At 44.1% G+C, this 26,448-nt stretch overlaps 1 protein-coding gene across 1 annotated transcript in view; it reads right to left on the reverse strand.

The window, feature by feature from the left end:
- Positions 1-20,951, reverse strand: part of LOC140263802 (guanine nucleotide-binding protein G(q) subunit alpha) — a 111,047-nt gene extending 90,096 nt beyond the window's left edge. Inside the window, exon 1 of the mRNA XM_072359003.1 lies at positions 20,593-20,951. Within this exon, the coding sequence (XP_072215104.1) occupies positions 20,593-20,728 (136 nt within the window). The 5' untranslated portion in view covers positions 20,729-20,951. The remainder of the gene's footprint in view (positions 1-20,592) is intronic.
- Positions 20,952-26,448: the final 5,497 nt, after the last annotated feature.

Consider the following 26,448-nt stretch of genomic DNA (forward strand, 5'->3'; position numbering starts at 1 on the left):
AAAGAAAAAGTCAAATCAAACAAAACAAAAAAGACAAGCAATTTAGATGCTAATGAAGACAAAGTTTTGACACTGCCTAATCAAAGAGCAAACATTCCTTAATCAATTCAAGCTTCCTGAAGAGTCTGAGAGACACTGAAAATAACGCAAAAGATAAGTGACATACTGTTAATGGTTCAGACTACTTAAAAACTGAAAAAAGAGAAGATACTCAAAGTTTTTTCACTCAACAAGCTGATGCTGGCACCAATACACAGAAGAATAGAATATATAGCTAATAATCTTCATGAGAATCAGACTTGAAACATGCTTCTAAGCCTGAAGCTACTTATTGTTAAGTATTAATATTTTATTATCTCCATCACTATCAGGGAGGAAAGAATCCCCAAGGTGAAATGCCAATTTCACAACTTCATGCAGCACAGCAGTCAGCCACTAGGGCCATGTTTTTATTCCATCTACTTTAAACACTATTTAGAGATGCCTGCAAACTCATGCCTTTCTTCCAGCCATAGCAAGGCTGGAAATGAAGACCTGGCTTCCTTAAACTACAGCAATGGCAGATCTCCCACCTGAAGCCCCTTGAAGACCACACTGTCCCTTTGGGTATCCGCACATTAGCCTTCAAATTAGGTTCAGGAGCAGTTCTCTCAAGTTCCTTGCGCTCTCCTGCATTATCATCAAAACACCTCCCAGTGAGAAGTTATCCTTTCTTTAGAATGAAACCAATGAAAACAAACTAGGTTATGGAAGAGGTACTACAGGACCACACCTACTGCATCAAGCCACAACCAAGCATTTAGCCCTTGGGATAAGATCTTATCTGGTTTGAAACAAAACAAAATTTCAACATGGACATCAGTTTCTCAGCACCTAGTGATCTGCCCTACAGACACACTCTTCTGTTCACACAATTTGCTAACATTTGCTAGAATGGTGCCTCTGTCTCCATTCCCCCACCTACAATCACAAGGATAATAATAATTAACTGCTTCCTCCCTCACAGAGGTGACAGTGAGATTGATCAGATAGTGGGTGTGCAGCACTTTCAAAATAGGAAGTGCTATGCAACTCTTCCCTCTTAGTACAAATGCTCTTGTATCTAGTAAGGTAGTGTAGAAACAAGAATTAATTTGGAAAAGACTCCATTTCTATGCAGTTAAACATCGCTCCAGTTGATCAAGCAACTGATTGCAGAAGGTTTACTTCATAGAAATTGATAGTCATCTGACATGCTCACTCAGAGCATACTTACTGATTTTATTGAGGATGCTGTTCTTTTAGATAGTAAAAGCTCCTCTAGATCTGAAAAAGCCATTTAGTATTCATCAGCCAGGATCCAGAAAGACCATGAAATTATTAACTGAATCATTCTCAATGTAATTGCTATGCACAACACAAGCAGAAGCACCAGCTGGTATGCTTGTTTCTGTCCCACACTTACTTTTGATTAGTTTCAGTGCTGACAGTGCATCAAATTCATGCATATTCACTTCTGAGACAGCCACTTTGATTATTATATATCTTTAACATATTATTTAGGACTATCTATTCCAGTTTTCAGATTTTCCTACTGATCAGATTTGGCAGAACAGCAATGGCCCTCTGTGAATTTGAAGACCCAAATTTGTAGGCCTCTGAAGCCGAGGCAGATGCTATTAGAAAACTGCACCTACTAGGTATGAGACTTGAGCATGTTCGCTACTTGGAAATCAGGGCTCTTAACTAAGGCTTTAACTTAGGCTTTATCTCAGGCCACAGACAAGCACTTGACAGCCATTTTTGAGAATTTTAATTGTTCAGTTCAGTGGCTGTAAGATACTCAGTCTGGATTTCAACTCACATCAACATGAAAATAAAGAATGAATTGGGACCTAGGCCAAACTCCACAACTGCGAGGATTTTACATCTGTGCTTTGCTGCTTTCTCTAGATGCTAATGAGAAAAATCTACTCTTTCTCACTTTCTGACATTTAAGCTCCACAGCTGCTTAGGATTTTGCTTCTCACTTACTCAAAAGCTCCCTGCAGCTGGCAAAAACAAAGAGTTTAGTCTCTCATTCTGAAGTGCCATCAACACCTGTAAAGAGAACACCTCTTCACAGAAGGGCACATGTGGCAGGAGTTTGCCAGCTAGAGCGAGTCAGGTGTGAAGCATGAAGGCATCTTCTGTGTTTAAAAACACAGACAGAGGAGAAACCCCTTAAAACATCATATTTTTCAGCAAAGTCTTGTAGGATGATGAGATGAAAAAGTCTCTTTTTTGACCACTTCAGCTCAAACTCTCCTCTTCAGCCTTTCAAGAAAGCGAAGTCACTATCAGTATACACTGTGGTGTACCTGCTATCCACATGTGGGGAACCAGGCAGCAGCATCAGATAAAAAGGAACAAAAAAAATCATGTTAGCACTCTCAGTCAAAAGGTCAAGTCCAATTCTGCCACAGACTCACAGATCTGAGTATCCATACACATACTTATTAATCTTATTCTGCCTGGGCTTCTAAATCAGGTCAATGAGGAAACAAGTGAGGCACTGAGGTTTTTGCTGGCAAAGGACACAATTCTCTCCAGGAATCCTGCTATCTCTTGAAATAGATTCTTCATCTACATTATGTGGCATGAGGAGAGTAAACAGACGCAGTCAGGTGTGCAAGCTTGCTGATCACTGTGGTATGAGGAGCCAATAGTTAAAGAAGCTAAATGTACCAGAAATAAATTATTGGATTTCAGTGCTTTTAAACAGGCATTTAAAGAAAGGAGTGACTGGACTTTCCATATACACATTCAAAAATATCAATCAAAATTACTTCCGAATAAACAGAACCACTGACATAATCCAGACAGAATATAATAGCTACCTTTGTAGACAACTCACATTAAGGCTTTTCAGAACAAATCAACTACTGGTGCCACCAAAGAAATACTGGTACATCACTGTACTCAGTAGGAAAGAATGAAAAGGAACCTCTATAAATAATGATTTTTTTATAGGCTTATAAGAAGATGTTCCTGAGATACTTAAATGTGAAGTTTAATTCAGACATTTAACAGAGTCTTGAGAAAGATTTGGAATTTGTACTGTGCCTAGGCAAGCATTTCCAGTGCAGCAACTACTAAAGTCTGCGTCTTTGGTAGTTTTGGTACCTCATGCTCTTTGCTCTCCCAGCCCACAAACTGGACGATGAGTTAAAGGGAGACAACATAATCTATCACAGTAACATATCATGCCTCTCTCTGATGCAACCTGTAAAATGAGTATGACACTCAAACAGAAAAGACTGTGTATGACGACAATGATCCATGAGGTCTTCAATTGAAGGCAAACTCCTTTGTACGTAGAAATTGAATAACAGAACTGAGTTGGAAGGGACTCTTAAAGGCCATCCAGTCCAACTTCCCTGCAGTGAACATGGACACCTACAGCTAGAACAGCGTGCTCAAAGCCCTGTCCAGCCTGAGATTCAGCGCCCCCGAGAACGGGGAATCCACCACCTCGCTGGGCAACCTGTTCCAGAGCCTCTGTAACTAATCATCCTGCAAGATCCAAGCTGTAATAATTAAGTGGATTACAAAAGCAGAGACGGCACGATGCAATCGTTCCCTGTTAATTTACAGCATCTAAAGCACTATATAGCAGGTGAAACAAACAAAAAACAGAACACAAAATCCAGATCTGCCTGAATCATCATTTTGTTTGAGAAATGATGGTGAGTATGAATTATTAACTGATACAGGAACAAAGCTTGGTGTCATTTCCAGCATTTTGCTGAAGCGTAACTCTTAGAACTATAATTACAATGAAATTACTGGGAAAAGAATAAACCCTACAACACTTATCACTACAGAGAGACTGTTAGCTTAAGAGGAAATACTCTTAAGCAATATTTATGTCACATACAGAACTGAAATAGACTTTGGTATTAGAAAAACAAACAGCCTTGCTTCCTGACAAACTTAAAAGGCTGCCTTAAGTCCAAAACAAGATTATAGTGAATGAATTAAACTTCTGAATTTGCATTACCAATTGGTCAAGGATATCTTCTGCTTCAAGACTTTAGAGGAGGATCATTTTCCCCTTCTGTTCCTGAGAGGAAATGGTAGAGATAACAATTAAGCATTTCCTGTCTGGTTTTGAGTAGCCTTCCTATTGACTTTGTCTTTTAAATTTAACTGTCCAAACTAGAAAAGAGAGAGAAGGGCCCTGATCTGTGGCATCCAGAAACAAACTGTTAAAGTCATGAGTGGCAAGGGAAAATGGAAAAAAGAGGAGAAAGAACTTTTATTTACAGCTTCAAACCTGAACTTAAAACACTTCTTTCTAGAATTTCTCACTACGGTCTTCGCTGTGGAGGAAATCTGGCTATTCCAGAGTACCTCATCACAGAGCACCACACACCAGAAAACTAACAAACTCATTATACCTGCACACTGGTAGAACACATAACAGAAGTTCTAAGATATTATGTGTTTGAAGTAGGCTACTAGGAAAGGACAAAGACAGCCCATCATTTAAATGGATTTGTCCCTCCTTTCACTTATTAATCTTTACAAAGAAACTCGAGAAAATAGTGGAGTCTTAAATTGGTGAGTGCAGTAATAACTATCATTATTTAAATCAGCTAAGGAAAGCCTGGGAAACATCATTTGCTTTTTCAGGCCAAGATGCAAAGATGCTGGTGGCTCAAAAGAACTTAAAAATAAAACAAAAATCCATCAGTCAGTTTATTAAAACACACAAACAAAAATACCAGCCACACCTCCCACATTTAGTGAACAGTGGCATACAGCTGACTGAGATTACTACCTGACAGATAAAGGAGCTATACTCTCTGCTGAGGTATAATCCTCTCACCTTGTCAGGAGTTTCACGGACCACTTCCCACAAGAACACTGAGTAGCAGTTTTACATGAAAAGAGACATGCGGATGGGCCAAGATTCCTATTCCAATGCAGTCTGACATATCAATTTCTCCTCACCTCCCATCTTTTTCACATAACTTCAGGATAACCTCAACCTGACAGACAAGCAATTTAACAAACATTTGTATGTATTTCATTTCTATTTGAAGCACTGTGCCTTTGTAGACAGATGCATTTTGCATTTTTCTCTCACATACCTACTTTGTATAGACAATTGACCCTGGTCTTTGAAAATCATCTCCTGACCTGACCTTGCAGCATAGTTCTGCTAGTGATGAGTGCAGAAAGAAGGAGAGATGGGAGTTTCCTGCCACCAGACAGGGCATTCCTGTGCACAAGGCAGAACAATTGAGCTTATGACTACACTCAGGTTTATTTATCAGGGTGTTTTTGTACTTGCCCAGCTATCACCTCATGAGAATCTCACATATCACATTAGGGCACTGCCTAAGTGCATGTGCCTGAATTGCAGGGTTTCAACCCTCTTGTGACTATAATGATACATAATTCATCATACTGTACCTTACATAACAATGCTGACACCACTGGGGATGCCGACACTGGATCAGGCCTGCAGACTTACCCTACAGTCAACTCCTCGAAGCTACAACCTGCCTCAATCCTGCTGATCTTCTGTGACCTGCTGAAAGACAGCCCTATGCTACCCAATGCAGTCCACAGCACAGGGTAACAAACTACCCTTCTGCCCACCCCACAAGACAAGGTTAAGCAGAATGGCCTGCTACTCCCCGAGAAACACTGTCATGTTACTGGAAGACCTCCAAGCTGCACAACTAAGGTCTTCAATACTTTTCCCTCTACATAGCCAGTTACAGCAGCTCAGAAGCATCTACAAAATAATTCCTGTACAGTCATAAGCATAGGAGCAACTGTTAAGTGAAAGGCTGCACAAAGAGATAGGAATGCTATAGAATATCCCCCACACTAGTTAAAGGTCTAGATGAACTGGTGATATGTATATCTGAAGCACACCCACCATACTTCACAGAACCAGAAAATTTCTGAGGATAGCAGGTGCCTGTAGAGCTCATTCTGCCTGCAAGGCCACCCAGAGCAAGGTGTCCATCACCACATCCAGGTGGCTTTTGAAAATCTCCAAGGAGGAGGCCACATAGCCTCCACGTAACTTGTGCCAGTGCTCCACAACACACAGGCAGTAAAGAAATGCTACCTGGTGTCCAGATAGAATCCTACGTTCCAGTTTGTGCTCATGGCCTTTTTTCCCCATCACTGGGTACTACGGAAAAGAGAATGGCTTTGCTTTATTTGCATCCTCCCTTCATGTATACATAGGCTTTGATGAGATATCCCAAGCCTCCTCTTCAGGCTGAGCAGCCCTGAGTCTCTCAGGTCCTCCACAAAGCCCAGACAATCCAATCCTTTCATTGTCTATGTATCCTTTTGCTGGACTCTATCCCATATGTCCATGCTTCTCTTGTAATGGGAAGCCTAAGCTCAAACTCACTGTTCACCAGGCAGAATGAGCAGAGGCATCAGAGTCTCAGTAGATGAAGAAAACATTTTTATCCAGGGATAGAGGAACTCAGGCTACACATGAGTCAGCACTGGGGAAGAAGAGCCAAGTACCAACCATGCTCCAGCTGTGGTAGCCTATGTTTGAAAATTTTGCAGAACCTGCTGGTTTCCAGAGGTGCACCAGAGAACTTACTCTCACAAATACTAGTCCCATCTGCCTTAAACTCTCTTCTCAATGAGATTAAGTTCTCTCCATGAAAGACTGAAGGTAAGACATGGATAAGTGAGAGAATATACCCTATGAACATCTCAGCTTTCCAACTGCAGCTAAGTCCTGGCACCTTCATATATTGCTGTAATGATAACAATAATCATGCAGCTCCTAAGCTGATGACACTTCATACTTGCCATGAATATTTGTACAAATGTTCTGATATCTAAGCAATAAGCCCAAAGAACTGCTAATGTATGGACATTATAATATAATGCATATAATCCATGCAAAGGTTTGCATGAGTGAAAGTACGTATTTCAGATCTGCCAGTGATCTTTAGCACTGAACAGAAGAACTGACACAAATGCTACTGCCATGGACGATGGCTAGAAGGTGAGACAAAAACCGTGTCCTTAAAAACTTAACTTTAATGACAAGTGGATGTGGCATTATCTCCTGTAAGCACTTAATTGATGGTAAAATTCTCAGGCAAATAACCTTGGTATTTAGAAGTTTAGAAATTACACTTTCCTAGAAGAGAAAAGCGCCAGATGGAAATATTTCTGAAATAACACCACAGATCTTGTGGCATTAACAACAATTAAGAGTAACACTTACACCCCATGATCACGACTCTATTCCATTATGTTATGTCAACAAAAGAAACCCAGAACTAGTAATGTTAGTATGTGACAGGCATGTTTTTTCACAAGAGCTGCTTCAGTGAAAACCAACAGAATTACAAGTGAAAGCTAGATCTGGACATAAAATGCAACTGAAAGTCATTTCGGAACATTTTATTGAGTAGCCAGACAGCCCAAATTCCACAGAACAAAAATAATAATAATAATAATAAAAGCAGTCTTGACAGGGGGGAAGGTATAAATAGAAAACTGCAATAGGTAAGCCAAGAACTCAGGAAATATCAAAAACTTGCAGTAGAAAAAGTAAATTAAGAACTCTCATGTTCCACACGAGACCCCACACATTTTTTATATCACACGGCACTTAAAACAGCATTGATTCCTCACTAAATTATAACACAACCCTTAGTACAAACAGAGAAAATCCACGCATCATTAGCAAATAGCTGCTTCTGTTTTCAGGAAATATCACATTTACGATGCCAATGAAAGCATCTCCACTACAGCACCCACTAAAGACAAATAAGGCAGGGGATTTAGTAATGTTAAAACATTGTTACTCAGCAAGTCTAGATACCTCAGATATATCTAGGAGACACATCCAACCTTGTAATTTTTGAAATATCACTAAAGAAAAATAATAAATGAAAAGGGGGGTAATTAGAGATTGCCTACCAGGAAGCTGCTATGTGGTTACAACAGCTCCAACAGTTTGGAGTATAAAGTAGAGGAACTAGGCATCCGCTAAGTAACTTGGTGCCATACAACAACCCAACACAGCATGCATTAAACGAATTAGAGTTGTTTAAACAGTAAGTATTAAATTATACACACAAAAGTTCTTTGATAGCTCTCTTATAAGCAGGATCCCAGCAATATTAGATCAGTCTAAGAAAGATTTTTAAACTGAAATAGAATAAAATCAACAAAAACTATGTGGCAAAGCAGGTGGAGACTGGTAAATTAAGGAAAGGTTACGATGCAGACATGTAATTAACTTAACCTGTAAACCAGGAACAGGCAAAGACTGTGAATCTTGAATACTGTTATATGCAAGGTTGTTAACTGATGATTAAATTAACCCTGAAAAGGTAATTATTTTGAAGAGTTTTTCTATTATGGTAGACAATGACCCAAAACAACTAGTTTAATGCAATGGCTAAGAAGGGTGTTGAATTCTTCAGACACATCTCAGCAGTAGTAACTCAACTAGCAGAAAAGGAATTTTTGTTCTGTATTTGTACAAAGAAACAAAAAACAAACAAAAAAAAAAACAAAAAACAAAAAAAAAAAGAAAAGAAAAGAAAAGAAAAGATAAAAAAGAAACCATACACAAGTGTTCAATTCTTGCTGTAGCTCTTCAGCATCAATGCCGAAATACCTGAAGAGGAGTCGAAAGAGTTCTTAATGACTGAAGAATTAAGAAAACCATTCTACAGTTATAGCTCAGATTAAGCATTAGCATCTCAGATCTCCAGTCACACAGACCAAGCTAAGAGCAGAGCTTTTTTTTGAGGTTATCTTTCCAGGTTTTTGTTTTGTTTGTTTGTTTGTTTTCCAAAACACCTTTTTTTGTTCTTAAGGTTTAAGGAAATGAATAATTTATACCATGGCTTGTTCAGTGTTTTTCTGTTTGTTTGTTTGTTTTTTAATGTTTTACCTAATGTCAGATAACATATTCCACACTAAATAAACAGGTTAACTGTTGCTAACTTTTTTGTGGTATGGATTTATATTCTGGCTCAAAAAGTAAAACAAAAAAATACCACCATCTCCCCAAAACCAACTAATCACTCAAAGGAAAAAACAAGTACATAGACAAAACTGAAGGTCATGAGCCCACATAAAATACAACACTAAAAGTAAACTACAGTCTAGATTGGTAGGTTGAAACACTGTTTAAGAAAACAAAAACCAGTTATACTAAGTCAACGAAAACAAATGTCTTGCTTATAGCTGTATTTCCAGCCACTCCCCAGAGTTCTGGCTCTCTTTGCACGTAAAAAAACCCTGTAAAGGAACAGGAAGGTATTAGTGCATTCCATGTAGCTTGGTATCATGCAAACAAGACAAATAGAACACATAAGCATGAAAGGTGATGACCTGTTTCTCCAGCTGCAGATTATTCCAGAAAATATCATCATTCCTTGGAGACAGAAACAACTGAAGTATAAAGCAAACGCATTACGGAATACAGCCATGATGTTCCACCCTCCTCTTCAGGCTATTCAAACATAAGAATACATCCTATCAGCTTGATAACTCACATATACTGTACCACTGTATGCGTGGGGAAAAACAAACAAACAAACACCCACCTTATTTTCCGTCTTTAAACAAAGTCCTCCTTTTTTCCTGGTTTTACACTAATGGGTAACCCTCCCCCAGACAAAAATAAATATTGCACATAAAAGTTTAACACTGTACTGCTGACATTGTTACATGAAATAGTACACAAAGGAAGTCCACAAATCAAAAGATTCAGCACAGGTAATTTCCCAAGAATACCCAGCTGAAATATGCACTAGCAAAACTAAGATAGTAGTAAATTTTAAACCACAAGTCCAAGTACACCATCACCCAGGGAATGCTTGTGTCAGAAGTTTCTTTAAGAGAAACAACTTTACGGCATACATATTAAATCTCCTGTTAAATGTCAGAGGTTTGCATTTGTCATGGGGAGAACAGCCACAATTAAGCTATTAGCAAATTCTGCACACAGTGTTTATCTGGCTTCAGTTCAAAGGCTAGAATCCTTAGAGATACTCCTCAGTTTAGTTCTTAACCTTAGCTAGATTTAATAATACTGCATTACTCTGTAGTACAACTCGAAACAGAACAAAACTCAGAATTCATTATTATCTTGTCTCACAGATAAGAAGCAAGAACAAATGGAATTAAGCAAATAAACCCCAAGAGAACAGAAATTACTATGGAGAAAGAACGTTTCTAGATTCCAATGAGCACAGATGGTATTGCCAGCCAAGGTGAAGACAATCACAAGCTAAGATGTCTTCCAGAGTAAAATATAACTGATGCTAACATCAGAAATAGATCAAACATGCCTAAGTATAGGTCAACACACATGAATTCAGTAATTCCAATGAATCTTAGTCTTATTTTCTGGAAATACACTATTGCATATTTTGATAAAAGCAAATTTACATCCGTTGCTCACTCTACCTCTTAATGTAATCAGCTAAGGGAAGAGAAACAGTGAAATGCAACTTTTCAAAGTTCAGAGCAAATGTTTATTATCTCTCTTGGTTTATCACTTCAATGCTAGATAAATAAAGCAAAAGGAAAAAGAACACAAATCAAAAATCTCAGTTTCTTTTCTACATTCTAGTCTCACTAAGAAAAATAGTATGTTTAGATGCAGTTTCAGAGGGAAAAAGAATATGATTCCATCCAGAAATCAGGTGCCAATGTAAAAAATGTTTAATTCCAGGACACTAAAGTATTCTCAACTACAACCTGAACTTTTCGGGGCTGCCAAAGATGTCTCCCCATCTCAAAGGATTATAAATATATGTAAAAATATTTTATATATCAAAAGCATTTTTCATAGGGGATTTATATGAAACTCTTTTGGCATTAGGTCCAATGCTTGCAATTTCTCTTATGGAAACTCCATGGAAGTTTGCTTAAGTGTCCCACTTAGAGGACACACAGAATAGCAGTGAGATAAAGGAACTTTGATCACTCTCAACAATGGGCCAGGTCTGCAGAGCTCAAGAAGTCAGCCCATCAGCTACCTGGTGACCTGCAATGGGAGATCTCTTCTTCCTTAATGACCTCCAGGTGCCAACAAAAAACAGCAGCCTCAGGACAGCAGAGATCAAAACAGCAAGAGTGCTGTCAGCCTGTCTGAAAACTCTCTCAAGTGTCTCGATCTGTTAACATACAACCATGAAAGAAAAAGGAGAAAAAGAAAATTTAAGCAAAGCTATTTTTGTTTTGCTTATGGGTCTTTTTCAACAGCACAACTACAGAGTACCTCAGTTTCCAGGATACTGTTATTTTCACTTTTACATACAAACCAAGAAAGACAGAAGTAAATAGTACTGTATAAATCTACATTATTTGCCTCTTCTAAAAGACTGACTCCAATTGCACCTGCATCAAAAGTGGCGTTTTTGTGTTTGTTTTTTTTCTGAAACTATTTTTATTTTTTTAAAGCACCTTCAAAAGGTCTTTGCTATCAACCACATGCTGATTTCAATGCCATCTAAATGACATGTACCGAAACGGGAAACATCAAGTTGGCCACATACATGGATGGCAATACAAGAATGTGCTAAAGGTACACGAACAATTCACTTTCACTATTTAGTTTCCATTAGTATTGTTGCTTTAGTCTTGTTAAGACACAAGTAGTACATTTCATCTCAGTAAATCCAGAATCACAGTAATGTAAGAGCTTGTATTTGATCTTAAGTTTCTCAAGCCTCATAAATTCCCAAAAATCACAAGAAATTACAGCACAATTTCCTATTTATATACATTTTAGTTCTTTTCTGGCCATGTAAGTTAACAGTGTTTCTGTAGCAGCAACTGTTTCATTTTCCAGATGACCCTCATTTAACCAGAGACATGGGCTAGAATAGTCCTATGGCTTCTTTTAGAAGATTCTTTGACATATGCAAGATAATTAACACTATCATTAATGGAAAACCTAAGAGGTAAAAAGTTACCCGTGATGGGTTTATAGAACAAGGAAGAAAAGCACATTACCTTAACTTACATAAATGTGCCCATTTGGTACAAGGATTTTCGACAAAATTATCTTGTTACTTTTGAATCTGTAGCCAGTAGAGCAAAGAAGTAGAGAAGAATCATGAGGCAGTACAACAGCAGCCACTGAACAACCAGATCAGGCAGTGCAACAGACATGTGTACAAGACAAGGCAGTAATGAGTTTTCTATGCTGTAAATTTAAGTATTATCAAGATCAAAACATTTATTCTAATGGAGAATGGCGAAACATACCTAAGACATCCTAATTACATAGTAGATCAGTTTGTTAATCTGCAAGCAAGAAAGTGACTTTTTGCCCCTCACTACAAGAAAAGACATTGAGGCCCCAGAACGTGTCCAGAGAAGGGAAACAAAACTGGTGAGTGGCCTGGAGTACAGGCCTTATGAGGAGCAGCTCAGGGAGCTGGGATTGTTTAGCCTGGAGAAGAGGAGGCTCAGGGGAGACCTCACTGCACTCTACAACTTCCCGAAGAGAGGCTGTGATGAGGAGGGGCTTGGCCTCTTCTCCCAGGCAACAACCAGGACCCGAGGAAATGGCCACAAGTTGTACCAGAAGAGGTTTAGATTAGATGTCAAGAAAAACTTCTTTCCTCAGAGAGTGGTCAGGCACTGGAATGGCCTGCCCAGGGAGGTGATGTTCAAAAGGCTGGATGAGGAGCTACAAGATATGGTTTAGTAGTTTGTGGTAGCAATGGTGACGGGAGGATGGTTGGAGCAGATGATCTCGTAGGTCCTTTCTAACCTTGTGATTCTAAGATTTTATTGATTTCATGGCTGTAGCATAACTAAAGTAGTAAATTCTAAGCTCCCAGCTCTTGTTTGCTGAAATAATCTGAAACTGGTCGGATATCTATCACATCCAACCATGACAAATGCCTATAGAATAGTTAACCTGAAGACAGCACATCCAGGAGAAAAAGACCTTCTGATGCATACTTGATGACAATTACCAACATCAGAGCTCTACTCTCAGTTAGCTTTGGAAGAGTTAAGGATCTAACTGCACTGATCTCTTGTAGAAGATTGCAGAATTAAAGAGGTCAATAAAAGGTATTTCAAATGCTATATGCTCCTTTCACCATTTTCTTCAAAAGTAAACAAATCCCCCATCAATGTATTTTTGATAGCTGGAATTGAATCCTGAAGTATTTTGACAAGAACCACCACCCCATTTCATAAAATATAAAACGAAAGACATACATAATCAGTGAGGATAGTTCCTTGGGTGAACATTTAATCCATTCGTCCAGCCCCAGGCACTAGACAAAACTGTTCAGACCCACTCCTAACCACTTCTCCCACTTGCAGAGCAGGTCAGCCTATCTTAAAAACACCATGGCCACAGCTCAGCTGCACAAAGGCAGCAGTGCTATTTCCTCTGCTACCTTTTTCCACCTTCCTCACAAGCAGGTTCAATTCTTCAGAAGCTTTCTGGTGTCCCACTGCTTTGCTCAAGCTACGTACATCCCTTCAGGTAGGGATGAGGCAAACCACCACTGTGGGTTGACTGAAAGGCAGAACCTTTGCTTGATGTGTTTCATTTCTGCCTCTGACACAGCCACACACCACCCTCTCCAACACAGAAAGTAACAATAGCACTTCTCTGCTGGCAACTGCATCTACACAAGGGCTCTGTGATAAAACTCTACAGTCCAGACCCAGCTCTGAACACTAAGCATAGTGCACAAGTTAAATAGTTTGAATATTCCATGCAATTTGTCCTCCACAAGCCCACAAAAGACAACATCTTCAGACAATTACTCTTCAGTTCAGTCTCTGTATCAACATTACTTATTGGGGGAACAACGTGCAACCAGAGCACTCAAGATTTAATCTTCAATTTTGATCAAAACACATTTCAGCTCTTCCTGGAACACCCCCAGTAACTTTCAAACTACTAAAACCATACTATTTCTTAGATTTGTGTTCTCTGGCATTAATTCATCTAGTTTCTTGACAAGGGGCTAGCTATACTTACAGCCTGCTTCATGCTTTCAACTCTGATGCCAGAAAAACTGCAAATAGGGCCTTCTAGTGTTTCCTATGTTCAGGATCCCCCTCTGTTTCATACTGCTTTCCTGCTTGTGGTTCGTGCCAGTCAGACATTTTGTAATTAGACCAAATAAGAAGTGAATGCTAAAATACTTCCATAATTGTACCCGTAAGAACTGTTCATACATAGCAAAAACAGATTTTTTCCCTGAGCATTACACCACTCAGCACAAGGAAAAAAAAAAAAAAAAAAAAAAAAAAAAAAAAAAAAAAGGAGAAAAAAAAAGAAAAAACCCACAATGATAATAAAATGTTCGGTGTTTACAGTTCTCTGTTACTGCAACAAAGCTAATAATCATTAATCACATCCACTGTGCCAAATTATTTTACACCTTCCTGGGATTAATTTTGCAGATTGTCATAATATTTTAAAAGAAATACTTTCTCTTATGAAATCAGCATTGGCATTATGCACCAACAAAATAATGTGGAGAAGCTAAAAAGCAGAATTATAACTTCCTAAAATTGCAGCATACACCCAAGTGTACTTTCTTCAGAGGTTCTCTGCTCAGCACATGTTTTCCCTCCTGCACTAATTCCATACTGTTCTTCAATGTGAGAAAAAAAATTCGGAGTCCCTCGGCTCTCTGACTTATGAATAAAATTCATTGACTATCAAAACCCTAAGCTAGCTCTTATGTGCTTCAGTGGGTGTACATCACTTCAAAACCAAAACCGCAACAAAAAAACCCTTTTTACGCACTGCAAACAAAATATCCCTCTATAATAAATAAACATTTAAAAAAATGGATTATGTTTGTGTGTGTGTATATATACATATATATATATGCATGCCTGTATGTAAAAGTGATATTTATATACAGGTATACAGAACTATATACCATAAAATACAAGAAGTTGTTTTGCATCCAGGATAACATTAGAAGATATAATGAACAGAGATACTTATCAATCCAGTTACAGCACATCAGGATGTGTACATAAAGTATTTCCACACTTCACTACTGTAAATGTGTACTGCGGCACCTAACTTAAACTAATTTCAAAGCGCTCAATGCGAGTGGGAGGATGGACCAATACATACACAGCAGCAAAATAAGGTTACAGTTCTAGGGGTTTTTTTGTTGTTCTGTTGTTGTTGGTTTTAGTTATTTAACAGCATGGAAAGTATTCAATCAGAATATACTACCCAATATCAGTGTTTGCTTCCTTTGTGCTCAGGAGCGAAACGTGCCTTATCCCTTGACTTCCATCTCTAGGCGGGTGATACTGCCTACCTGCACAAGGATTTCAGAGTGTAGAAGGGAAAGAAGAAAAAGCCAAACACAAGGTGGGATCGTAAAGGAGACTCCAAAGTTTTCCAGAACGCTTGGTCACAGACACACACCTGAAACTGATCTCAACTCATTGCCTGACTGATTCTTAATAACATTCAGCCTTCTAGTTTAACAGCTCCACATGTAGAACACATTGCTAATCAATAGCAAATGTGTGAACCTACCTCACAGTTTACTGTCTTCCCAGTTTTGCTGTTGAAGATACTGAGATAAGCAGTTGCAAAACAGTCTACCAAAAATACAGAGGATGAATACATTTGTGTCATTTTCTCAAACACAGTTGATACCTTCACCACAGGAAGGCATATTTTGACATACTCAAGGTGCACTGGAGCCTCTCTACTGTACACTGCTCTTCTAAAGAGCAAAGCACCGAAACAGATACAACAAAAAGCCTCTGATTACTTCAGGGGTTTAAAAAAATAATACCTCAAATTACACTTGTGTGCATTCACTGACCTTTTTTCTCCAAAGAATTTTGAATGAATGTGGTTGGAAAACTGCTGTCTGAGATTTATTGTCCTCAAGCTTAATAACGGTCAGAAAGCTTACATCAACAGCCACAAGTGTATGTCTATTAAATATTCACATTTCTATTATGTGACTTGCTCTGGTTGGCTAGTCGTATTTGTACACAGCAGAAATCTGTTTCTGAACAGCTTAGTGTCTACAACAAATGTTCAGGAAAAAAAAAAAAAAAAAAAAGAACACATCAAACAATGCATGGCCAGACCTCTGAGATTCAGTCAATGCACATAATGTAAACAGGAAATTCATTTATGTGTGGCTTCACAGAATTCTCATTTTCACATGCTTCAAAACACGGATCTGAGTACAAATGCACCAGCAGAGATTTACTGCAACATCTGTTAAGAAACTGCCATCCTGTCCTGCTCAACTAAACCACACAGAGCAGCTCAGCTAGAGTAAAAATAAGGAAGCTTGCTTGTTTCTCCAGCTGAGGAAAAGATTATATAAGACCAGCGTGCTTCATTGTTGACTTAATGGGCTCACTTCCTTCTAGAGTTATCTAAAGAAAGTTGAAGTCCTTGCTAATTCACTGAGTTGCACATGATTCTTTAATTTGGCTGACAGAGGTCTAAGAAAGCAAATACATACATATCCTGCATGCCTACTGGATATTCACCAGGTGCCCAGAAGCTCCTTTCCACATCAGACCAGCTGCCGTCCATGCTAATTCACATGGCTTATCTTCTACCTGCTTCCTTTGCAACACACAGCCAATGGATGGACGCTTATGTCAAGCAGCTCTCTGCAATGCACCTCTGTTATCTCAGACAGAAGGAACAATCACCCCTTAAAAACGTGTTCTGTACCTGACAGTGCCAGCAAATACGACAGGAAACAGTAAATATGCTGTCAGCCCCTTCAACACTTAACCTGGCCAAGGTTTCTGGATACAGACATAGCCAGCTAGTACGATACCACTGAATTATTCTGAGAAAACAGCATGTAGCATAAATACATGCAGCATACACTCAGGGATGTCCAGAACTGAAGAAACTTGGCTGCAATCTACCACTTAGCCCCAGGTGCTGCTTTCTGAGACCCAGCAAAATATCCACAAATGACAGTCAAAATGACGCACAGAAAAACTTGAGCACAAGGAACTTAAGTATGTTTAAGTATGTAAATGGACACTTAAAACATGAGCATGAAGAACGCCCTACATTTTGTCTGGCACATACCAATATAACACATTAAAACACCTCGTTTCTTCCCAGTTATAAAAGTAATGTAAGTGTTTTTACAGCTAGCAGCAAACAATGGATGGATATTAACAACTTTAAGCTCTGGAGAACAATCATACAGTTTTACAAAGCATTCAGCAGTAATGAAATCCAGAAGAATTTGAAAAAATACATGGGATTAAAACCAAATTCAGTGGAAGACTGAATGTGTTCCAAAGAGCCTTAAACGTTACAGCCAAGTTCTGCTAGCAGAACTACTATGATGTCTTTGTAGCACTCTTCAGTCTATGTTTTAAGTTCTGGCTCTTTAGAGTCACAACAGTAAAAAACAAAAAAAAACTCACCACTTTTCTCCTGTTTCTGTGTCCCAAAAATGAAGCAAAGATGTACAGCAGAGCACCTAAACACGGTATTTTAATGTTTAATTGCAGAGAACGTTTATTTTTAAACTAACACTTAGGAATAATCTTAGCATGCGCTGAAAGTTTTCCAGAAATGACTTAACGTACTGAACTCTGACCCTACGAGAAGAAAAAAAAGATATCAGTACTAATACACACACAAGGTACACCTGGCACAGTGCGTGCATGTCACTCGGTAATGGTAACTTGCACAACCAGGAGAGAAAGCATAAAACTACTTCACTTTGCAGGGAAGCACTGCAATGGCAATGGTGTGAGGTGGGGGTGGGCAGAATGTGTGGCAAACACCAGAAGACCCAAAACTTTCCTTCTGATCCGAAAATGCCATTTTCCCCCCCATACGTTGTACAGAAATCTAATTTTCAAACGTGGAAGTAAAAATCCAGCACAGATCTGCTTATCCGTGCCTTTAAGCCTTTCAGGTTAATAGCTTTAGCACGGGCTTGTTGCAAGTGAAGAAGAACATGCATGGCCAATTAGCGCGGCTCAGTGTAAGCTGTGCTAGCTCTCTCCTTCGAGCCAGGGGATACACCTCGGTCTCATTTTCAAAAGCCTTTAACCCACTTAGGCTTCTCACTCCCACACCACACAGAGGGACCCAGACGTTGGAACTATTTAAACATACGTTTGCATACGTTTAAATATAACAAAACTAAGCAATATTAGCACGCTAGTCCTTTCAGTTTTGAGGACAAAAGACATCTTTTATTTTCAAATTAGCAAGAACTCTAGTGTCTCATAACACAACTTTAATTTCAGACATTTGCCACACTCCCAGTCTCTCCATTTTTAATAAATCCTTTTTACTTTTAAAACATCTGTCTCTCTCACTCTCCTAAGAACGACCCACACAGACACCACATCCTCACCAACCAAGCACTGCTGATGCTGGGGAAGCGGTGAGAGTGTGACTAGAAAGCGTCCTGTCATGCATCTAAAATAAACCACTATTCAGAAAACTTCTCCTCAAAATTTGTTTATAAATTGAAGCCTGAACCTCTACCCAATGCCACGACTTCAACAGTGGTTCACCACTATCTGCATTTCACAAGATGAGATCGTTAAGTGTTAATCCACACAGCTGCACAGGCACACACACTTTCAGCCCAACACAACAACGTGACACAGAAAAACCATTAAGTGTGCACACACTAACAATGTCTGTTACAGTTTTGTTCCCCAAAGACAGCCAGACACGCTGCCCCAAGGGGCGTCGAACCCATACCTCCTGGTCTCTAGCACCTCTTGCTTACATCTCACCTGGCACCTCAGAACACCTGGCTTACACTACCTCCTCTACAAAGAAAGGCTGAGGGAGCTGGGCTTGTTCAGCCTGGAGAAAGCTTCAGGGAGACATCACTGCAGCCTTCCAACACCTGAAGGGAGCTTATAAACAGGAGGGAGGCCAATTCTTTACGCAGGCAGATAACGACAGGACAGAAAGGAATGGCTCTTAACTAAAAAAGGGGAGATTTAGATTAGACACGGCAAGGCACTGGCAGAGGCTGCTCAGAGAAGCTGCGGATGCCCATCCTTGGAGGCATTCAGGGACCAGCTGGATGGGGCCCTGGACAGCCTGAATTGGTGGGTGGCAGCCCTGCCCACAGCAGAGTTGGAACTGGATGGGCTTTAATGTCCCTTCCAAGCTCAGCCATTCTGTGCCTCTACAGTACACCAACATCAGCAGAAAGCTTTCCTGCAAGCAGCCCAGCAAGACACACCAGCAGCTGCCCAGAGAGCTCCTTGCCTGCCCTTGGTCAGCATATAGCCAGTGGCATTGGGTAGGTGGGACCTCTGGGCAGTTTATCGGTGTCAATGCACATTTTGCAGTTTTGAAAGCATGGGAGAAAACTCTGGCTTCATTGCAACAAAAACACGGAAACACTTAAAAAGTTTGGACCTGAGTTTAACAAGCCTGGTATGCCAGCTGTCTCTGCTGAAGTGAGCGTACATCATTCTGTAACTGTACTTAAGCCCTCATTTGTCCAACCATATGGATGGCATCTACTCTAGTTCATCTTTATTGTGAACTCCCAAACAGCCACAACAGTCACCAGGCAGAACCAGGCCAGAAACAAGACAGAACGCCATTACTGCAAGCGCCAGCTATATCCAGATCCACCGCTGTCCCTATCAGTTGAGGAGCCCCAAGCCTTCCTCCATGTCAGAGGACACAGTGCATCTCACAGAGCAACAAACAGCACTTGCACGGGGAAGCACTGCCTAACCTCTCTGTCCTGTTCCCTGCCCTAAGTACAGGCCATGAGAGCAGCCCTCCCTTAGAGGCAAATCGCAGCCCCTGCAAGCCACGGGCAGCAACTGCACAGCCACAGTGCAGGACGTGGATAAACACATTTTAATTTAAAAGGCTCATTTTAACAGGAGCCAAATTCCTACTAGATAAGTATCGCCGCTGCATACTTGGAGCTCCAAAACAACCGCCTCCGTCCTAATGAGAGACATACAATGCCGAGGATTTTCTTTCCTGATGGGTGGGTGGGCTCCGAAAGTACTACAGGATCCTGTCATCCTCGGCACGCCTCAGGTTGCTATCAGCTCCCTGCCCGCACGCTGGCCTTCGTGGTTTCTCTTCCGTTCGTAACGTCGCTCTACAAGCCCAGCACAGCCCCTTATCCCAGTTTACCTCATTAAATAAAAATCAAAACAAATAAAAATGCGCCAAGCGAGCCAACAGCCGCGGAACAGGGCGGACACGAACGCCCGTTCCCGGCGCCGCGCAGGGCAGCTCCCCCCGAGCCCCCATCACCCCGACGCTCGCCCCTCCCGTCCCTCGCTCTCAGCTCCATGTTGGAGGCCGCTTCCCTCCCGCACCGAGCCTACCGCGGCGGGCACCCACGCCCCGCGGCGGCGGGGGCAGGGCCGGCGGCTCTCTGACAGGGCCGCGGCCGACGAGCCGAGAGCCCGGGCGAGCCGGGCCGGCCCCGCCGCCGCCTCGGGCCCGACCGCGGGGACCCCGGCGCGCTCCCCGGAGGCAGCCGGGAACGGCCCGCACCGTACCGCGCCGAGCCGAGCGGGGCCGGGCCAGGCCTGCCGGCGCCGAGCCGCACTCACCCAGCAGCAGCAGCTTCAGCTCCCGGCGCGCGTCCCGCTTGTCGCGGCGCAGCTGCCGCTCGATCTCGTCGTTGATCCGCCGGGCTTCCTTGGCTTCCTCGCTCAGGCAGCACGCCATGATGGACTCCAGAGTCATTCTTCCTAACTGGTTCAAACACAGCCCCCACCCCCTAAAATCGCACGCACTCGCTCGCTCGCACACCCGCACCGGCCGGAGCCCGCACCGCGCACCGCAGGGCAGGCGCGGGGACCGCCTCGATGCCGCACGCGGGCGAGGAAAGAGGCAGGGCGGCTCGGATCCCCGCCGCTCCCAACCCCTCCTCTCCTCTCAATCATGCACCGCACAGCGCGGACGCCTCCACCGCGGCGGCAGCGGCGCTCCCCGGCCGAACCCCGAACTCCCCGGCGGCGGCCGCCGCCCCCGCCGCCCGCAGCGCCCACCCCGCCCGCTGTCGAGCGCTAGAGCCCGCCGAGCTTCCGCGCGGGCATCGCCCGGCCGCTGCCCTCGCCCTGGAGCCGGAGCCCAGCGATCTCGGCTGCGCCCGGCGGGGGAAGCTTCCTCGCCCGCCCCTCTGGCGGGGACAGCCGCTGCCGTTGAGCTACCGCGGCGCTGCTCGGCCCTGACAGGGAAGACGGGAGAGGGGGCGGGCGGACAGCAACCGGCGGAGAGGAAGAGGAGGCAGCGGGGGGCCGGGCTCGCCCGGCTTTTCAATGGCTCGGCTACGCGGGCGTGGTGAGGCAGGAATATGGCGGAGCGCCGCTCCCGCGCTCCCCCCCGCGCCGCCGCACGCCGGGGGCGAGTGGCCGGGAGCGCCCGCCGGCCCGCTCGCTGCCTGTTGCCCCCCGAGCGCCCCCGCGGCGTTGGCGGCGGCGGCGGAGGAGGAGGAGGAGGAGGAGAGGGGAAAGAGAAAGGGGCTAGAGGAAGGCGACTGCCGTCGCCCAGCGGCCGCAGGGATGGGCGGCCCCTCCGGCCCTTTCTGCGGGGACGCGCGGTTTCTCGCGGCGCTGCCGCGCGGGGCCGAGCCGCCCTCGTGCTGGGCGCCGACGAACATTTACCCCGCGCTTCTCCATCCTCCGCGGCTGCGGCTCGCGGGAGAGGGGAACCGCGTGAATTCCCGGGAAGGAAAAAGGAGGGGGAAGCCGCCTCTCCACCTTCACAGGGAAACGCGAAGGTGGGGACGGATGCCGTGCTGCGGCACGGAGAGCCGCACACCGACGGCACCGCGCACCGCCCGTCCCGCCCGGGGACGTCCGCACCAAAACCCCGCTATCGGCCCTCGGCCCGCCGCGGCGCCGTGCCCGCTCCGAGCCGGCTGCGGGGCGGCTGTGCGGCCTTCCGCCGCCCTCCCCGCGCCGTGCCCTTTGCACCCCCAACCCCGGCGACCGCGGCCCTGGGTCCGTGGGTGCGTCCCGAACGCTTCGCGCAATGACTGGCAGTGCGGGCTTAGAGCGGCACGCGGTGGGGACTGAAGCGGAGAGCGCAATCAGCCCCATCACGCAGTCAATTAATTTCGAGGGCACAAAACGTTTTTGTCATTGCTTTAGAGACTGAACGTTCTCTACCTAGCTCCAGGTAGGGTTTTGTGTCCGGCATATAAGAACGGTCAGTGCAAGTCAGAAAGGTTTTATAATTGCATTTCTTTATCCCTGCAAATCAATATGTCTCGGTTATTAATCAGAAACGATACTTCAGTAGAGAGACATCGTTTCTATTATAAAACCTATGCGTACGTAAGTATAGCGATGTATTTGTCTGTCTATCCGGTGTCTCCAGGTTAATGCCTCGATATTAAATTCAGCGAAGGTTTTTAGAGATTGAATTTTAGATAGGACTCGCATTGAAAATAATAATAATAATGTTAACAGGAAACCAAAGGGGAAGGGATTCTCTGTAAAATTAATTCTAGACATATCTGAGCCCGTTTCTAAAGGCCAGACCTACAGCCCGAGAGCGGGCGGCAGGAGATGTTCTGTATGAGCAGCAGTGCTGTGCCTAGAACACGGCACACCACGTTCAGCTCAGCAGTGAGCAACGTCTGCACCAGGGCTGCACCAAGGATCTGAGTGAATGGGTCAGCGAGTTTGTGACCTGCGGGTGAACCCTTCATCCATCGGCCCCGGGGCACTGCAGTCATCTGGCAATGCTGTGGCATCCCTGGGAGACAAAGTCTGACTCAACTTTCTTAACCAACTCTCTCCTATGCACAGTGCTCTGTGTACCTCACATGCAAAACTGTCATTTAATTCTGCATTTTTAATGAGAAAAGACACCCAGGGGGGCACAAATGTAATCTGTATGTACCGCTCCCACTGACATCATTGGATTTTAATCTCTGCTGGATAAGTGTATTCAGGTTGCTAATGGGGGTGCTTTCTTGCCTGGCACCGGCACCAGCAGAGAAGCCATTGAGCGCTGCTCTGCCCGGTGCTGTCTTAGTGGAAAGCAGAAGAACCCCCATTATGCACAATTACATGATAATAAACCCAAGAGGAGGTTTCTCTCCAGCCCTCATCTCCATAATGGTCGGCGTTTGTTTTGAAACATGAAACACCCTTTATAAATATTTTATCTTAATAGGAATTATGAGTAAATGACAGATGCCGTTATTGCCCATACAGGTAATTATGATCCATAGATACCATCCATACTGCCACCTAATCCTGCGGAGATACTTCCTGATAAGCCTTCCCCGTAACATTAATAATTTCATAGTGCTCTATGCAAGCCATCTCCAGCTCACGGCTCATAGCAACCCATTGCCTGTGAGACGTTTTAGTGCTGCGTGCTGCCACAGGAAATTAAAAGAGAGGCAGACAAGGGGAGTAGAGCGCAGCATTAAGCACACTGAGAGCTCAACTCTCTTGCTCAGAAGCCAACAGAAGTTGGGGAACCACCAACCATTGTATCAGCTCTGCATCTCTCCTTACACCTCTATACTGAAGACTCCAATCTCTTCCTTTCACAGGTGCAAGGATATCTCTTGTCACTTTCTGTCCTCTCTGCATGAGGCGTCCTCTCTGTGATCTTCTGACAGGACCCAGCAGTGCCTAAGTGCGCGGCTCCCGCAACAGATCACGTGCAATGACAGCATCCCGTCCTAAGTGATGGAGCACCTTGTGGGTGCTTGTTGTTGCCATAGAGCATCTGGATGTTTTCACAGCACCATGCACAAATACATCCCAGCCTTGTCTCTGAGCACTTGCCGTTAATTTAGAGGCCATCAGCGTCTGCACAGGGCAAACTGCCCTTCCGGGATACCTTTCTGATCTGTTGCCCTTGTAGCTTTCTTTCTTGTTTCTTTGTCTGCTAGAAAAAAAAACACAAACAAACAGTACCTGCTGGTTCTCTGTAGGTGACATCCAGCATCTGCCATTATGTTCAGCTGAAACAATCAGTCTGTTCCCGTGCCCCCTGTTTTCTCAGCTCACCTTCCCCGCCTGTCCCAGTGCTTACCCATTTTCAGGTAACAGGTGTCTGCCAAAGTCCTGATGGTCAGCCTGGTGACCAGAGTAGGGCATGAGAAAGCATTTGTTCATTTAATTTACGTGAAGTACATTTGTGCAGTTTATCTCCTTGTACTTATGTGCATATAAGTTCTCACTGGTGACTTGGTTCTGCAGAAGTGCAAAAGCTGTGCACCCTCTTATCGTTTCCCAGAGGCTGTCTTACTCCTGCCTTTGTTCCCCACCACCCGCGGGACGCTGCTGAGCACACCCCGCAGCATGGCACAGCACGTGGTCACGGCGCTCAGCGTCTTTCGTGCGCCTTCCTTCTCCCCGTCCCACTCCGGCATCGGGACCCCGGCCGCCCTCCCGCAGCGGGAGTTCCCTGCGACGCACCCGCGGCGCCCCCTGCCGGCGACGAGGCGCGCCGCCCCGACCGCGCAGCGCCGTGAACGGGGCTCTGAGGAACGAGGGCTGCGCGGAGCCGGGCGCTGAGCCCGCTTTCCGCATCTTCCTGCTCGGGAGCGGAAGCGGCGGGCTTTGCCTGCCGTCCCTCGGGCGAGGGCCGTGGCGTTGGCGGTGCCGCTGCCCTTCGCTTCCAGCCCCGAGCGTGGCGAGCGTCGTTTCTCCGCGGAGCCGCGTCGGGAACGGCTCCCCGTGTGCTGCCGGCCGCCCTCACGGCGCCGTGCCCGTCCCGACCACGAAACGGAGCGCGCCTGGACGCGGTGTGCCGTGCCGGCGCTATGCAGAAACCGCTCTTTGGGTCGAGAGAAAATCCTCCATAAAAGATCACCATGCGGCATGGTGTTTCTCTTTGATGTCTGTGCGAGCCTCGGCTCCGGGCAGGTTACGGTCTCTTATTCTTCCACGGCGGGGGAGAGTGAGCCGAGGCAGACGAGCGGGAAGGTGCCATGGCAACCGCGGGCGCGCGGAGCGCCCTGTTCGGCGCTGAGGCCGTGGGCAGCGGCCGGGGCTGAGGGCTCTGCAGCGCGGGGGGCTCCGGGGGCGAGATGGCTGTCACGAGTCTGCTGCTCGCACTGTGGGCGTGGGACAGAAGGAGAGGGACACTAATGCTCTCCATCACCGTGCGATTCCCTGCCCTGCTCTGCTCTGCACCCTTGCCCTCTCTTCTATGGACTCTGGTCCTCACCAGCTGATTTAACTCCTCAACCCAGCGTGACACTGCATATCTCCCCAAATTATTTTGCTGTTTGAGGCTTTTGGCACCGGGAAAGGGAAAAAGCCAAGGGTGGTAAGGACCACCCTTTCTGAGGCAGCCACCTCCTAGATACATCAGCCGACGTGTTCCACACAGACTGCACAGGCCTGGTGGAGCAGTGCTGGAAGAATAACACTTAAAATGACACAGCGTTGTAGGATGGGTAGAGTACTATCACATGTCACGCTACCAGAGCAATTCCGTGAAGAAAGATGATGAAGTATTCAGTGTTACCATCAGTGACCATCGGTGACAGGCGGTCATACCGCTAACATACAGCGTTGATATCTCATTTTTTGTTTTGTTTTGTTTTTTGAGTCACTGAGACACCTAATGCTTTGCCGCACCGATCTGCAAGTGTTAATGACGTTAGATATTTGGATTATTTATCTCAGACCTCAAGCATTTTTTCCTACCCTTAAAATTTACTCTTTCCCTGTCGGCCTGCTATTAGATACATGCTATCTGATTCTGATTTCATTCAACATTTTCAGTACTTTACCTCCATCATCTAAAATGGAATTGCACTGTTTTCCATCACCAGACATAGCATCAGGCCCTGGTTCCATCCAAATCAGTTCCATTTAAGACATTTAATGTCCACGGTGTAATTGTGTGCATCCTCTCCTTTGTTGATTGGATGTTTGGTCCTACATCTTCAAAACCATTCTAGCCAATAGACCAAGCTGGTAGGCCATCATTCCACCTTATTTCTTTCAGTGTCACAAGACAGGGAGAAATGAGTTACAAAGCATCTAAACAGACACAGCTCTTTGTGTATTTCAGTGGAAAGTATTAACTCATTTTTCCTTCCATCATCCATTTGCTGCTGGTGATTTCCAGAAGTCCCTTCCAACCTCAACCATTTAGTGATTCTGTGATATGATGTATCCACCGAGGGTTAATCCTGATCCCATACTTCATTAGAACATGAGTATGCATAGCACGTAATACATTTTATGTAACCGTAAGTACAAAGTGATCCCCATCACAACAACAACGGAAGCGAAAATATTACTATATTGTTCTGCCTTAACAACTCAGTAGCAGAATAAATAATAACTGGGTATTCTTGGTTCAGTTCCAGCATACACAACACATGGTCATTACAGATTCAGGTATCAACACCACAAATAAAAGTGAGCGTGCCATCAGTGAAAGACATCGGGGAACAAGGCTTTTTAGATCTCTCC

This window comes from Excalfactoria chinensis, chromosome Z, assembly GCF_039878825.1.
Source record: "Excalfactoria chinensis isolate bCotChi1 chromosome Z, bCotChi1.hap2, whole genome shotgun sequence".
In the NCBI taxonomy this organism is placed as follows: Eukaryota; Metazoa; Chordata; class Aves; order Galliformes; family Phasianidae; genus Excalfactoria; species Excalfactoria chinensis.